Consider the following 17,511-nt stretch of genomic DNA (forward strand, 5'->3'; position numbering starts at 1 on the left):
GCCTTTGAAAGTCAAATATGGAAGGTTTTTTAAGAAAAAATCCACCGTCTGGTAAATACCAGAGAAGGCTGCACTCGGATCCGGTGGGCAGCTGCTTAAAAGATAACAATGAATCTGAGTGTTTGGAAACACCCAAAAACAACACAACTTCAAAATTGAGGATAAAACACAAGCAAATAAACTACATTGCCACTCACAACATTAATTCTCTAACTCAACCCGGCAAACTAAAAACTCTAACAGACATAATGGACAAACAAAAAATCCTAATCGCAGGACTTCAAGAAATGAGAAACACCGATCGAGCGCCGTTTGAATCTCAGGGTTACAGAATTTACAAAGGAATCCCCGGGAAATGTGTGATGAAGAATTGCCCACAGTTCGGAACAGGATTTGCAATCAATCTTAAAATAATTGACTCAGTTGTAGAATTTAAGTCTTACTCCCCCAGGATTTCAACCTTAACCCTAAAATCAGCCAATAAATTCTACACCATAATAAATGTCCATGCTCCCACCAATGACAAAAACAATTTAAAAAAGATAGAGAAGAAATGGACAAATTCTGGGAACTTCTTGACCAAACTGCAAACAACATAAATAAGACCCACACCAAGATTTTAATAGGGGACTTTAATGCCCAACTTGGTAAAGAACGAAGATATCGTGATATTATCGGAAAATGGCCTGCCCAGAAGAAAACTAACAAGAACGGCCAAAGACTTGTCGAATTTTGCAGAAACCATAATATGATCTCAAAATCCACCTATTTTATGAGAAAACCAAACAAATTGAAGACTTGGAAACACCCAGATTGGAAAAAAGGGGAATGGCAACTCGATCATGTTTGCATGGACCGGAATTATCACAAGGAGATTTATAATGTAAAAGTCTTGAGAGGAACAGATACTGGATCGGACCATTACTTAATTAAAGTTAAAATAAAATTCACCCCGCATAAAAAGAAAAAATCCCAACCTAAAAACAAAAGAGCTTATGACCCACATAAATTAATAAACAATGCCATCTTTGAAGAAACAAAAAAAAAAATCAAATTAACTAATAATTTAAAAGAACTGACATCCCAACTGAAAGAAATAGCTGAAGAACTAGCCCCTATAAACCAAAGAAAAAAACACCAATGGTGGAATGAAGAATGTGACAAAGCATTCAAAGACCGACACCGGGCTTGGATCAATCACCAAACCCAGAAAACTGAAGAATCTAACCATGAATTCACCAAACAAAGGAAAATAACTCGGAAAATTATAAGAGGAACCAAACGACAAGCCCAAAAAAACTTGATTCAGCAAATAGAAGAAAGTTCCAAGAATACTAACTCCCGAGACTATTATAAAATTTTTGGTCAGGCTCTTCAAAGATATGAACCACCCACCCTTATGCTGAGAGGAAAAAAAGGAAATATGGCCCACACCAAGAGAGGTTGCCCGGAGCAAATAATATCCCTAAAACTTATGATGGACTTATATAAAAGACGGAAAAAACAACTAATAATCACCTTCGTCGACTTTAAAAGGGCCTATGATTGTATACACCGACCATCCATGCTGAATATTCTGAGAAACCTGGGCCTTCACCCTAAACTCATAAACATGATAAAATTAACTTTAACCAATACCCAGTCCAGAGTGAAATTCAGAGGTGAACTCTCTCAACCCGTCTACATAAAAACTGGATTGAGGCAAGGAGACGGCCTCTCACCACTCCTTTTTAACTGCGCCCTCGAATTTGTCATGAGAAAATGGTATGAAATAAATCCCAAAAATATAAAAATGGGTACTAAGAAAAACTCCATCACACTAAATTGCCTAGGATGTGCAGATGACCTCGCTCTTTTAGCAAATAATATTCAAGAAGCCAAAACACAAATCATGAGCCTTCAAAACCTAGCACAAAAGATAGGGCTTCATATCTCTTTCGAAAAAACTGAACTAATGGCCATAGATCCTCTGGTAATAGAGCACATTACGGTAAACAATCAGAAAATTAAAATAGTAAAACAATTTAAATATCTAGGGGAAGTAATAACTTATAATTTAAATGAAAAAGTGACATGGCAAAACAGGACAAATAAAATGATTAAATTTCAAAAATTAACTTGGTCAACATATAACAAAAAATGCCTTTCTGCTAAAACAAAACTTAAACATTATAAAACTGTAGTACAGCCAGAAGTCACCTACGGAAGCGAGACCCTTTTCAAAATCACTCAGAAAAACCAAATTGAAAAAATTCTGAAAATAGAGAGGAGAATTGTCAGAACGTGTATCAATAAAAAACACCAAAAAGAAGGCCAATGGTGGATTGTGCCAAACGAGGTGGTGTATCGAGAATTAAAGCCTGTTACTGATACTATGCGGAAAAAAAGAATCTCTTTCTTTGGTCATCTCATAAGGACACCGGAAACAAGACTGTCAAGAAATATCATTGAAAAGCTCTGGTTCCAAAAGCTAGAAGTAGGATGGATCAAAGAAATTAGAGAAGATATGAAAGAATTGGGAATTTCCCTGACTGACCTACAGAATAAAACTGGAAAAATTACAAAGCTAAAAGACAAAAGCATTAGATTTAAACAAAAGATCGACAAACGACAAAATACGATTCATGTTTACGGATGAAGAAAAGAAAGCAAGATCTGAACAGATGAAGAAATACTGGGCAGCTCGGAAGAGTAAAATAACATGCTTTTCTCAGAAAAGATCCAACTAAAATTGACTTAAGTGGTCCCATGTTGGCCGTAAAAGCATAATATTAATAATAATAATTCAGAACCACATTTTTTTTAAAATTCGTATCTTTTAGGCATACTTTATCTAATCAACAAAAACTTCTGACTGATATTTAAAAATAGGTAACTAAAGAATATAGATCTGTCAACACTAGAACAGCCATGCTTAACTTCTTTTTTTTTTGGACCAATTACATTTGTTTGCTATGTAAAGCAGGCGCCAACTTGTAATGTACAAAATGGCCAGATTAGTTAAGACCACTGGCAACTTTAATCAAAGGAATTATAATATATAAATGTAAATATTCCAGACATTTATTTATTTAAGTATTAATGTTATTTTTTGACAGTGAGATAGAGTTTTAACAATTTCAAAGTAATCAGGTTTATAATTGCTACATGCTACTCTTAATACATTATAGAGATATGAATCAGTAATCAGGATTCTGTAAACGTTCATCACATTTCTCATTTTAGAATAGGGTATTTCACAAAGATATGTTATGTGAACAATGTGAGCAACATTTATATGCATTTTTGTACAATCTTATATTTCAGGCACTAATATCCAAAATTCTACATACTCCTCTCAGTTTTCTTTAAAAAATAACATCCAGATTCTTATTGTTTTTGAACTCAATGAATTGATTAAATGGCCTTCCATAATCATATTCACATGTAGTTAGTTGTGTAGGAGTTGCTGTTTCTAAGCACCAGCGTTTTTCTGTCAGCAAAAGACAATTTTTAATTCTTTTTAAATCTTGAAATCTGCTTTTAAATTCCTTCAGTAAGGCAGATAAATAACTTGAAATGATCATGTAGATGTCTGAAGAAATGATATACCATCTTCCTTAGCTTTTGTTAAGGTTGGAAAGTGAAGTAGTATTTGGTTTTGTATTTCTTCATAATAGATACTTTCTCTTCAGAGGCGAATACTTTATTTGCCATTTGTGAAACAATTGTATTTTCACCTCATAAGTCAAGGTTTAGATCACAGAAATTTGTCTTTAATGTCGCAAAGAAAGATTACAATAGACTACTACCCATTACTGTCAAGCTCGCTGTAAATGTTTTTGTTTTCTTGTAAGAATAAGATAATTTCAGAATTTTAGAAAAAACTGATTCAGAATTTTTCCTTTGCTTTGCCATCGTACTAAAATATGTAAAAGTAAGTTGCCATAATTACTGTAAATTTCTTCTGAATGATTTTTTAATTTTTTGTGGTTTAATTCTCTGGTTCAAATGAAATTTACTACATTAATGACAGTTTTCATCACAGCATCTATTTCTTTAACAGATATATATGCTGCAAAATATATGCATAATGTATGCTGGTTTGCGTTTTGATAGTCACCCCTTACATGGGTCAAGCACATAAAACTGTTAAAAGTGAAATGTTTAAAAATTCTAGATTTGCTATGAGTTCTTAACAAACACCAAGAGGGGAGCCATTTATGTTGTGTTTTGTGTGGATCATTTATGTTGTGTTTTTATTATTTAGTTCAGTCCCATTTAGATTACGGTTGCATCACCCAATTTTCAGTGCATGCTTAAGATGTTAGATGCTGTACACCATGCTTTTCTTCCTCTTGCTACAGGTGCCTTTAGATCAAGTCCTTTCACGAACATACTTGTTGATTGCGGTGAGCTATCACTTTGAGATAGATGGGACCAGCTGCTAGCATCTTACTCTGCCCGTCTTAAAGGATAACCAAATCACTCAGTTTTTAAATCAGTCCTCGCAAACCCTGAACGGAATGAAGACCATCCACATAATATAGCACCTATGGTTGTTCGTACCCAGTGTTTACTGTACCTTTTAAATTTTGATACACCTACTATTTTCCCAACTTATCCGTGTTAATATCCTATGTGAAGATTCAACCCCATAAATTTTACTTATGACCTCACCATATATAATAAAAAATTAAAAACTCCTATCGTCTTTTAGCAAATATTTTACCAATTTATATCAAGACAAACCCAGACACAGTAGTATGCACAGATGGGGTCAAAACTGAATGATACCGTTAGATGCACTTTTGATGTAAATGAATATTACTTACATGTTCAGTCTACCTGGCATTACAAGTGTCTACAATGCTAAAATGTATGCCATCAATAAGAGTTTGAATATCATTAAACCAAAATACAGTCATATCCTTATTTGTAGCGATTCATGTAGTCCACTCCAGCTTTAGAAAATTTGTATTCTAGATCCTATTGTCATCAAAATTCATAATGTAATTGCTGAGTTGAACCGTCACAACACACAAATGATCCTGGGTAATGAACGGGTAGATTCTGCTACTAAAGATGCTTGCAGCAATGGTCTTTCACTACTTGTGTTACTACTACCAATTTTATTAATTTTACTAAACACACTGTGAGGAAGGTAGCAAGATAACTGGACTGCTACACTAGATAATAAATTCTGATATATCAAGACACTGTGCTGCCATGGAGCTCTTCAATCTGGAATAATCTTCAAAAGAAGGTTATTATTTGCTGTTTATGAATGTGGCATACTAATCTTACTCAAGGACACTTAATGAATCAGACTGATGCACCCATTTGCATATGCTGCAACTGCCAACTGACAATACACCACATCCTTGTGGACTGCATGTGTTATGTGGTATGTGTCAGAAATTTAAATTAGGAGCTAACATCTAAGTTATTCTAGGAAAAAATATGAGGATCTTATCGAATATCTTGTTGTTTCTTAAACTCAGACATCTATATTCAATTATTTAATGTGATATGTTTTTTTTAGTATTTTATACTGTGTTTTACTTTTCTGTGTTATTCTGCGGCTTGTTTGTTATTTTATTTTCTATTTTTCTGTTGTTTAGTTTACATATCTGTTATACTTATTACATTTTGTTATAGAATTAGCGTTATTTATTGTAGAATTATTGCTTCCAGATGCTAATGATGAACCTTTGTTGTGCGCAAAAAAAAGATATAAATATATATATATATAACGGCAGATAAAGAACTCAAGACATGTTTAATGTTTGTTTTTCCCCTAAATAAATCATTTTTTTAATGTTTATTCATTGATTTTGTTTTAAATTATTGATTAATTTTGTTTACTTATTAAATTTTCCAGCTTGATAGTGATGAGCCTGATATTGATGATCGAGAAGATGAACCTGATTTCTATGCTGAATCGTTATTACCTGGATAATAGTTAATAAATAATATCAACAAATAAATGAGAATATTTCAGTAAAATTAATCGTATAATCGTGATTAATAAAACAAACAATTCGTACAGTTGCATTATATATTACGATAATAATTTATTTTTGTTTTTATTTTGTTTTTTTTTAACAACATAGAGAAATAACGAACACTAAAGTAAATAAAACAAAATAAAGTTTGTACATTTCACATGTGGCTGTACATTAATATTATTTTATTTACCACTTAATTTTTTTTTTATTAATGTTATTAATTTGCTATATTATATGTAATTTTAAATATAGCTTGTTTATTTTTTCCAAAAATTATATATAAATATATACATATATATATTTATTTATTTTGTGGATATAATAAAATAATATCAGTAATTATTATGAATAATGTATAAAAATTTACATTAAGGTTGTTCTCTCTCCCAAGCTATTTAACGAAAACCACTATTTATATTGTTTTTGTAGAATAATTCTATCAACTCAACCACAGTATTATCTTCAGGTATCTGCAGCCTATAATTGACAAATGACTTGACATATATCAGCTTGTCAAGAATAATTACTTAATAATTTTAGCTGAAATATTATTTTATATAAAAACATTTAATATTTCTTTATAAATTTTTATCAGAATTTCATTTTTTAATATAAAATATTGCTTATTAACAGTTGAATGTGTTCAGGTTAAAGATTTAGAGAGTGAAGTATGTCATATTGTTAGAAATAATTTTTATTTCTTGTCAGTTGAAACTTCAGAATTAACTTAAAAAAAATGTTATAAATTTATTTTTATAGTCATATTACATAATATAATATTTCTGTTTATTAAAGAAAAATAATAAATTCTTTATAATATAGAATTTTTTTAAATTAATATGACAATTCTTTATTAAAATTTCTGTTTAACAATCCACTATGTGTTTTATCATAATAAAGTTTTACATATGCTGATTCATATTCCAGCATATTTCTGCTTTACCTGTTTTTCTAGTTTAATTTAGAAAAGTTTAATCTTTACAACCTAATATGTCAAAAGTCAGTGAATTCATTTTTAGGTTCTATGCCACACGGCTAACACTGACAAAAACTTGGAAAAGCCCTTTCTGTTATTGGGAGTTTAGCAAAGAGAGTTCCTGCATATAAAATTTAATTTTAAATTAATTTTTAATTTCAATATAATTATATATATATATATTTTTTTTTAGAGTGCCATGTTTACATTTATTTTTACCCAAAATTTTAAAAGGATATTTTTCAAACATACATTAGCATTATCTTTAATATTTATGATGTTTATTTTCTTAGTATTTTTAACAAATTAAATTACATTTTTTGTAGTTACTAAAGCACTGCATTTACATTTTATAAACGTACTAAAACTTTGTTATCCTCCTACCGTCTCTTTTTAGCTGGAATAAACATTGTTTGATTAATATGTTTGTATATATATATATATATATATATATATATATATATATATAAACATTATTGCATATGTTCACTATTTATTTTTTCTAAGTGTTTTTCTTTAAAATTTAATTTTCTTGATGTAAGAAATGTGTTCATCTCGTCAAAAAATGATTCACTTATAATCTTTTTTTGATAATTTAATTGGAGTTATGACATAAGTATATGTTGCATCACTTAAATGAGAGAACATCCTAATTTTATAATATCATTATTATTTTTACCTCTGTATTTCTGTTGATAATATTCTAGAATTATTGTGTATATTATAAAAAAAAAGAAATCAGCTCAATGCAATAATTAGAATTATATTTATATATTTGTTATTCAAATTTTAATATAACTATTATTTTTTATTGAAAATTAAATTAATAATTTTTTTCTTTAATTAATATGGCATTTATATATTGCCATATTTTTATTTTTATTTTACTAAAGTAATTGTAATATAGTATTAACAGATATGGTATTAAATTTATAGAAATGCATATTGATGCATTAATAATAAATTATTATTAATTTATGCTGTGATGTATTTGTTAAGAATGTAATAATTATGTATATATTCATACACGCATGTATATTTATTAAGGTACTAAATATCAAAACTACTATTGTCTACAATACCAAATTTTAGAAAATATAAATTGTTTTCCCCTCCCCTTCAGCCACCAATAAAATAATGTCTTTTTTTTTAAGATATAATTTCATTGATCAGCATGTCCAACCGTAACGACACCAATCTAAACATTAAAAAATGACCAGTAACCTTTTTGTCATAACCTTTTTAAAATTATGTGGAATTGTGCTTCTAAAAGGGGTGCCATGAACATCATGGTCGCCTGTAACTATGCTAGCGAAATCAAATAATAGCTCCAAAATACCTTTTCGAAGCGGCATTTTCACAAAATTTGGAGGAGTCATTTTTATATTTTAAACACGCGTAACTGTAATATTGTATTAAACTAATTTTCACCATGTTTTTGTAGTAATATGAATGGAAATGTAAGAAACATTAGGGGCTCAGCACTCAAAATTTAAATGCATCCTCTTGCTTATTGTTACAACACCGTACGATATACATTATTATCATTTAACAACACACCATTGACAAGTTAGATTACTTAATAATATACTTTTTGGAAGCCATTTAAGCTAAAATATTCTCTGAGTATAAATAACTTGCAATCCATGAATCATCCTATAATATCTTCTAAATTGCATCCATTTATTCCTGTTTTGAACTTTTTTAATTAAGTTTCTTTTATTGAGACTTCTGATTTTTACTATATGATTTTGTAATACTGGGTATTCATATAATGAAAATTATGAATATTAGTATCATTGATATTTATTGATATGGGAAGGTAATTTTTTTACAGAGAAAAGTTAGTATTACCAGTGTTTATATGCTCAAATCTTTGCTTAGTTGGGTACTTGTTAGACAAAAGGCCATTTTGTTTAAGCCCAGTTGTACTCAATAATTCCCTTTGTAACAATTGCAACTAAATAAATTGTATAATTTTTTTTCTGAGTATTCTTTATTTGTAATGTGTACCTTTACAAAAAATTCACTATATTAAATCTAAACTAGGAAGATAGTTTTCCCCTACCATACCAACAATTAGTAAATTTCTCATTCAGTACATATTAATTGAAATGTGATGGTATTCCATTCTGCTGGAATGTGTAAAATTATTTTCCCCTACAATTTGGTAAATTTCTGTGGGGAAAATTGCTCAAGTATATCAGAGATATTTATTATTACTGTAATTTTTTTTTTTTGTAAAATAAATAATAGGTTAATACCTTTACGATATAGCATAATTACATGAACTTTTGGGAAATCGAGATATATTCAACTATGTAGCATGTTTAGACAGCTGGATCGGTAATTGCACTAATTAACTACCTCACTGATGTGAAATGTAACTCAACAGAAAAAACATATACAAATAATTCAAAAAAAAGATGAAAAAGTACATTAATGTTTACGGTTCATCAGGGCCATCCATTAAACATAAAGGAGTGGGAGAGGATTTAACAAAATCGTAATCTTATATAAAGGGGTGGAGGTCTAAAGCATTCATTTGTGCGCTCCCTGTTAGAAATTTATAGATTTACCTCTTTTTACAAATAAATCAAATTAAAATAAAACAACTTTTAAGTAATTCTGTAATATCAAAATTAATTTAATTTAAATAATAGTAGTTTTATCATTTTAATTTAAATAATGGTAAAATATAGCTACAATTTATTTAAAACACATTTCCTTCGGTTCGGTGTTTATCTTATGGATTTCACGTTTAGTTTCTATCAGAAGTATATAACTTTGTAAGTATCCTAAAAAAAATGCAAACCAAATTTGCTCCTTGTAAATTATTGTAGTGAAAGACGTAGGTACATTTTTATTAAAAAGATATTTTACGTATTTAAGAATTTCCCTATTATGGTGATTTAAAAATAAGTAGCACACTTAGTGTCGGTCAAGAACACTCTTATTTGAAATATACAATTTTCATATTTTAAAAAATCACTACCATTATGCTTGCATGTAATTTAATTTCTTTTCTTTTTATATTATTTATCTACAGAGTTAATTTAAAAAAGTTAACTGAAGACTGAAAGTACCTACATAATACGTATGTGTTAGTTAGTATACAAATGATATAATAATTCAAACTTTTTGGTAAACAACAAATTTTTGTTGTTCACTTATTAATTTTCTTCTTGAAGAAATATTTATATAATGGTTTATTAAAGGGCATTTCTTATAAAATGTGATAAATGTCAGTGGAGGAAGGGTAATTTAAAAAATCACAATTTTATACTTATGTAATTTACGGTTGGTCCTATACTGCCTACATTTAAATCTAGTAATTAGAATTAAATTAACAAAGTGAACATAAATTAATTGCCTCCCATACACTTACAAACATTCCCAAAGAATTTATTGACAATGATCTTGGTAATCATTTGTAATAATTAATAAATAATGTACACCCTTTTCTTGTTCTTGGTAGTTCTGGAATTTAGTACCTCTTGCAATATATTAATATCTATTTAATAAAATAAATTAACTAATTGGTATTACATAAATGGGTGATAAATAGATAGATAATAAATTGAATTGTATAATAATATTTGGTTTTGGGTATTTTAACTTATAATTTATAAGTATATATATTTCTTAATTGATGTGGTTTATTAGTAAAATTAGTATCATATATAATACTTACTTAAATGTAAATTAATGAATTAATATTATAATAATTTAATAATTGCTTATCTGTAGTTTTTAATGATGTGTACACTTATTGTAATTACTTTATTTTCAATGTTAATTGATGAGATTGTGTGATGTATTTTCAAAGCCAATTTAATTTATAACTATTTGAATTATTCCCTTTTTAATTTAATATTTTCAGTCATTTTTTATCATTTTTTTAATTACAGCATTTCTTTCACAATTAAAAATGAAGTAAATTACTAATTGTAAAAAAATCAGTAAACTTTTAGTTTTTTAAATTTATATCACATATTCAAGTTAAACCTTATTTGAATTTTATAAATTCACATTCCGTTAATTGTATAAAATACATATTTTTTTATTTAATGTTTTTTTGTTTTTTTTTTTTTTGTTTTTACTCAATCTTACATAATTCTCTTTTTAATCGTAATATAATGGAAGGAGTTTTTTTTTTATTCAGTTTTACGTAATTCTCTTTTTAATCTTAATATAATGGAAGAAGTTTTTTTTTTATTCAGTCTTACATAATTCTCTTTTTAATCTTAATGTAATGGAAGAAGTGTATATGATTATATGTTTTTCTGGATGTGTGTTGGTTCAAAGTCAAGAATGAATTACTCTTTGATCTTGTTATCTCTGATCAATAAAACATGTTTAAAAGCAGATTTTATACTACATATCGTAATAGTAGTTCTGGAGATGAGCGGCAATCAGTCAACTCATCACTTCATTTACTTGTATTTGTTTATATTATACTAATAAATATATGGGAGCTGTGTTGAACAGTAGAATCTATATCCACCTAACAAATATTTTAACATAATGCAAATTCTTAGTGTTCACAGTTTTTCATAAAAACACTTTTACAATACATTTTCATAATAAAAATATTCTTTTTATTGATACACAGCCTAAATATTTCACCAGATATAAGAGGTGTGCAAGTTATGTAAAATTAAATAAATAAATCATTTGTTAAAACAGATTTTTCATATATATTTCAATATTTGTATGAAAAACTTAAAGAAAAAAAAACATTTATTGAAATAAAAATTACTTTTATTCAAGAGAAAGATTGTGGATTCAGTCAGCAGAGAGGCTGCAGAGCATTCTGTAGCTTAGGGTATTGTGAAGTCCTTGGAAAGGATTTTCATCTTTGCTTGTTTGTGTTTCTGTTTAACACACTTTTAATACGTTGATATATTTAAACTTCTCCGAAATTGTTTGACAGTTATTTTATTATGATTTTCTTCTTTTTTTCTCTATATATGAAGAATTATTGTAATGGAAAAATGTTATTAGCTTCATAAAACTTCATTCAGAGCTATTTGTTTTGTGTGTTTTATGTAAAAAAAATAATAAATTTATTTTACCTTTTATTTTTATTTTGTATTAGTTTAAAAAGCTTGATCTTATTTTAGTAGGTTAAATTTCTGTAGAATAACAGTGTTTCATGCTCATTTACAAACTTAGCCTATTTGAGCCTATTACTTTCTGTAAATGAATTGAAATATGGTAATTTAATAAGTAGCAATCCTGCTTGCAGCAGTCTGAATGGTATTTAAGTTAGCTAATGGGTTTTAGCATGTTGAATATGAAGGTAAATTGTAGGAGATTTCTTCATTATAAAGCACCCTTCTTATTCTTGCTTCTACTATCTCCTACCAGTATATTTAAACAGCGCAGGCATACTTAAAATTAAGAATAACTTTAATATGCATTACATAAAAAATATACCATATGAGACCGTTTTACATAAAATAGGTTGGTATTTTAATGCAAGATAAATAAAAGGAAGAGTTGTTCCTCTTTTGTCATTTAATGTACATTAAATGTATTTAATGTATAATAATTGTTAGTTCTATTAACCATGCTCATTTGACTGAGTTAACAGATTAAACTCTATCCTGAAAGTAAATTAATCTGTGAAAATTAAAAATATAACTCGAATTGGAATTTTCAGTCGTTAAAAATTCTCCATCTAGAAAAATTTCAGCTGCCTTTTGAAAATTAAATCCTACACATCACCACCTTTATATCCAAAGTTGTATGTCAGGATCAATAATTTGATGTAGAGATTTAAACTTTATATGCACATAAATGTAAGTATTTATGTAAAATTTAAACTGCTAAAGATTTTTCAAGTCTATTGAAGATGATTCCAAAGCATTAGGAACAAAAGATTTTTTAATAAAAATGAAGGACCAAGAAGAAGAGTACACTTGAGAGGAAAGAAACGATTTGTTTAAAAAAAGTACTAATTCATATTTTACATAAACAGAATTTTTTTAAACATTTATTATTTTTTTTAAATTGAAAGATTTATCCATCTTCCAATGTAATGCGTATGTTACCAGATATTATTTTAAATAAATAATTGAAACAATGATTAATTACTGAGTATGATATATGTAACTGAAATGTATTATTTCTCTGCTGAATATTGAATTATTACAGAATAAAATCCTAATTACTTGTTAGTAACTGATGGTTGGTAATGGTATTTTCTGTTAAATGAGTTTTATTTTGTAGTAATATAGCTAATTTTTGCAACTACATATTTTACAAAGATGTAAGTTTAAATCATTGTGTTACATTCGGTCATTTGGGGTCCACTTTAGGACTACCAGTTGATGTATCAAGTCCATTCACTGCTAGCAACTACTGGAGTCATTTTCATAGCTAATTGCTCTTTTTGGTCATTATGCATTTCTTTTTGATAATATTTTTAGTATTCCATTCTTCTCTTTAGAACTTCACTCATAATTGTAGTTATCGACCAGCTGATCCATAATCTGTGGAATCGTTGTTATTCAGCTACTAAGGAATTCAGTTGTAATTTTTCAACATTCTTTTTAATTCTTCAGCATTCCAGAATCATTTGGTTCTTTGAAAATGTAATGCATTGAAATTTGGTAAAACTTTTAAGTTACTTAGTTTTTCAGCATGTGTAAACAACAGTTCTATATCTTTATAAATTTCACCCAGTCTCATTTCATTTACTAGTTCAACAATATTTTAATGACTGGTTCAAATTTTTCTTCTTTTTTCCAAGGGAACACGCACATATGTCTGGTAGACAATAAACCATGATCTGTAACTACAGAATATTTTTACTCGTAAACTAATTAGAATAAAAGTACTATGGAGAATCATTGTTAAAAGGTACAGCATTATGTGGAATTTAATAAAAATAATTTTTTCAATGAATTTAATTTTTTGATTGCTACTGTCATTTTATTATTACTCTAATTCCTTAAATTTTTTCTTATATTACTTTCTTTTGAAAAAATAAAGATTTTTCCCCAAAATAATTATTGTTTCAAAGTGTTATTTTAAAAATAAATTTTAATGTTTTGAAAATTTATTTTTATAAAAAATTGTAATTAATTTATCTACATAATTATACGTAATTAAATAATTATTATATAACCTTGTTTTCTAATTTAAGCATAAAAACGTATGTGCTCATGAAGAATTAAATCTTATGCTACTTAAGTTAATTAGAGGAGCACTGAAATTCACTGCCATAAAACAGAAAAATGTAAGGCTTTAATTTTCATTAACTATAAGTTCATTAACAGTTAACCTGGTAACAGAGACTTCAAGTATAATGAACTTTGTGTAGGTAACATGGAAAATTACTCAAATCTTGGATCGTAAGGTAATACTGTAATTAAATACAAATTTTTCTTATTTAGCTTACTTCTTAGTACTACCAAACAATCTTATCATAGCAGCATTTTAACTTGATGTTTTAAATAATTTTCCTTAATCTTTTTTTATTTATAAAATTCAAGAAAATTTAGTATAAAAAAGAAAATGTGTGAATTTGACAAAAATTAATTATTTGTCCAGTAATTGGAATTGTTTGGGTACTAGCATTTCTAGGTTATATGAGGAATACAACGTAAAGTAAATTCTATTTTGACAAGAAGCTTGTTTATTTTTCATTGAATAGAGCCAATGAAAAGAAGCACATGATAATTACACTTAATAATTTAGAAGTAAAATTTTTTAAATGGTATTCTAGCAAAGTTATTGTGGAGTAAATATTTGTGAAGTTGAAATTGAAAATACAACGAAAAGTTTGCTCTTTACTTAGGATTCAGATGTTTTGAAGCTAGTGATGGTTAGTTATGGTAATTTAGAAATTTGTGTTGAATACAAAACCCTTAGCTGAAGTCTACAGTAAAAATTCAGATTAGGTAGAATTGTACAGAGGTAAGAAACAAACTGTCTTATAAAAAATAAGTTCTCTCTGTTTATCCAAGTAAACAGCTTGGATGAAAGTTTTCTAATTTATCCATCTCTCCTCATTGCCTAAATTTTACAACATGAAGAGAAGTGGCCTGAGTATAAAACAAATACTATTACTATTCTTTTTGAAGACAATACTTATGTTAGATGCAAATTTGTCTGTCCATATATTCTGAACTCTATCACAATCTGTACATTATTATAATTATAATAAGTCCTGGTTAATTATCTAAATCTTTAATGATTAGTTTTTATTAACATCTTTTTCTGTACAGTAGTTTGATAATTGAGAATAGAATCTTCAAAATTGCTGTCTGAATTCAAGTACTCTTTTAGTATTTAATAATGCATCCACACATCCAGTTCTTGATCAGCTTTTAATAATAACAAAATAAGGTTTTTTTATTTTTTTCATTTAATGTAATATCACACAAGCAATATATGGATTAAGAAATTATGACTGTAGGATATAAAAGGTTATGACAGAGAAGATATTTAGATGAAATTCTTATTACCTTAAGCAAGGGTTTGAATGCAAGTAACTACAGAAAAAAACTGAATAATATCAAAATTACTTTATCAAAACAGCCATTTTGGTAGAGCCAATGTAGCCGGTGTACAAAAGTTTATGATGAATTCACTTACAAAATACATCAAAGAAATTTGTACAATAAATATATCAATTATGAAATTGTTTTTTTTTTTTTTTTTTTTTTTATTAAATATTCAAAAGAACAGGAGCAACTGAAGTTATAAAAATAATGTTTGTGGTTAGACAATTGTGAGGTCCTTTTGAGGAATGCCACTGATAAAAGTAATGCAACTGAACAGAAAATGATTAAAAAGTCAACATTTTGTTGTGTATACAAGCCCATTGCTAATGTTCATTTCATTAATTGACTTGTCAGCAAAACAGGCATTCACTGTTACTGTGAACATTTTGATCAGTTCAAGAAAATCTTATTCAAGAAGCAACATCAAAACAGAAACTAATTAATGATAAGTTTTCCTCATCATATTGAAAATTAAAACTCACCACTTCCTAATATGCTTGCTTATCAGGTGTTGGTACAGTGAATTCATTCGTGAAGAAACAAAAAATGAAACACATTATTTACTTAACTACAGTGTTTTATCTTGCTCATTTTCTTATTCAAAGTTATTAATTGTAGTTAAAAATACTTTTTAATATTAATGTAATAAAATTAATTATGTTTCAGTTCAAGTTATTTTTAAAAAATATTCCCTGTTATTTTCTTCCAAAAGCTTACATCTTTACAAGAAAGTTTTTATGAAACATACCTATTTTATTATTTTAATTGTAAACCAACTGACCTACTTGAAACAATCACATAGATTACCTGCACCTGCAATCAGCTAAACATTATAAACATACTCTGTATAACAGGCTTTTATACAACATACAACTTAATATCGCTCATATGTTAATTTTTAAAAAGATTAGATGATGTGAGCAAAATTTTATGTTAAACTTATTGAAGCAAGAAATCAAAAAGGAAAAGTAAGGATATAAGTTCAAGCTTTCCTGCTGTTATTGTAGTTATTTTTCTCTTATCTAGTACCCTTAACTAATAAAATAGACCAGACTACTATCTTATTTTATACCTCCATGATAACCCTTTCTATGTAGGCCTCTTACATACCTCAATATTACACTGATTAATAGTACATAATTATTTTTGTTGTAGGTAATTTTTTTCTAATCATGAATATAAATTTGCTGAGAAAATTAGAATATATGTTATCTAAGAAATAGGTGCATTCAGATTATTCTGCCTTGTTACAATTCTTTCAGATTGATCATCTTTTTCCTTGGCATGCAGTAAAAAACTTTTGTGGAGCATAATACATGTTATATTTACAACTAACTATTTAAGGTTTTAAGTTGATTCAGAGTAAGTTTTATTAAAATGTGATTTTAATTCTTTATTGCAAGTCATCATTATCTATTTTTTGGACTCCATATTTACAACTTTTTACCTCTTTTTATCAAATGTCTTCTATCACTTTTATGAAATCAATTACTTCCCAACTCAACAGTAAACTTTGTGGGTGTGTGTGTGTGTGTGTGTAATAAAAAATATAAACTATATTACTTAACTATTTTAATGTTAAAATATGAATGTAAGACTGTAAAAAACTAAAAACCTCACCTTTGTGATGAAAAAGTGTAGAAATATAAAAATACTGTGAACTAAGTTTATACAAAACAAAAAATTTTAATTCATAAAAAATATGAATCAAAAACACATTTACAGTACTTAGAAACTTTCCAGTAATAATTTGATTTAAAATAGGACGAAACATCTGTAATTTAAAGAGCAAACAAAATAATCTGACCAACAGCTGAATTGCTGAAATATGAATTAGTAAGGAATATTTTGAACAATTGATTCTTTAGTATAAATCGATCCTGGAGGGTCTTTGTACACAATAACTGGGAGATACTGACAGTATGTGCTTTGTTACTGGATAGCAATTAGAAAGGTCTAAAAATTGAAATACTTTTTTTTACAACATGTGCTTTAAATATCACAGAAATAGTTCTCTGAAATTTCT

General features: G+C 27.6%; 1 protein-coding gene across 8 annotated transcripts in view; it reads left to right on the forward strand.

Annotated features, from left to right (window-relative positions):
- Ae2 (anion exchange protein Ae2) overlaps positions 1-7,384 on the forward strand; it is a 406,977-nt gene extending 399,593 nt beyond the window's left edge. For all 8 annotated transcript variants that reach the window (XM_075374014.1, XM_075374019.1, XM_075374018.1 and 5 more), the window contains one exon: positions 5,864-7,384. In XM_075374014.1, coding sequence (XP_075230129.1) covers positions 5,864-5,941 — 78 coding nt within the window. In that variant the 3' untranslated portion in view covers positions 5,942-7,384. The remainder of the gene's footprint in view (positions 1-5,863) is intronic.
- The last annotated feature ends 10,127 nt before the right edge of the window (positions 7,385-17,511 follow it).

Source organism: Lycorma delicatula, chromosome 8 (genome assembly GCF_047948215.1).
Source record: "Lycorma delicatula isolate Av1 chromosome 8, ASM4794821v1, whole genome shotgun sequence".
NCBI classification, from domain to species: domain Eukaryota; kingdom Metazoa; phylum Arthropoda; class Insecta; order Hemiptera; family Fulgoridae; genus Lycorma; species Lycorma delicatula.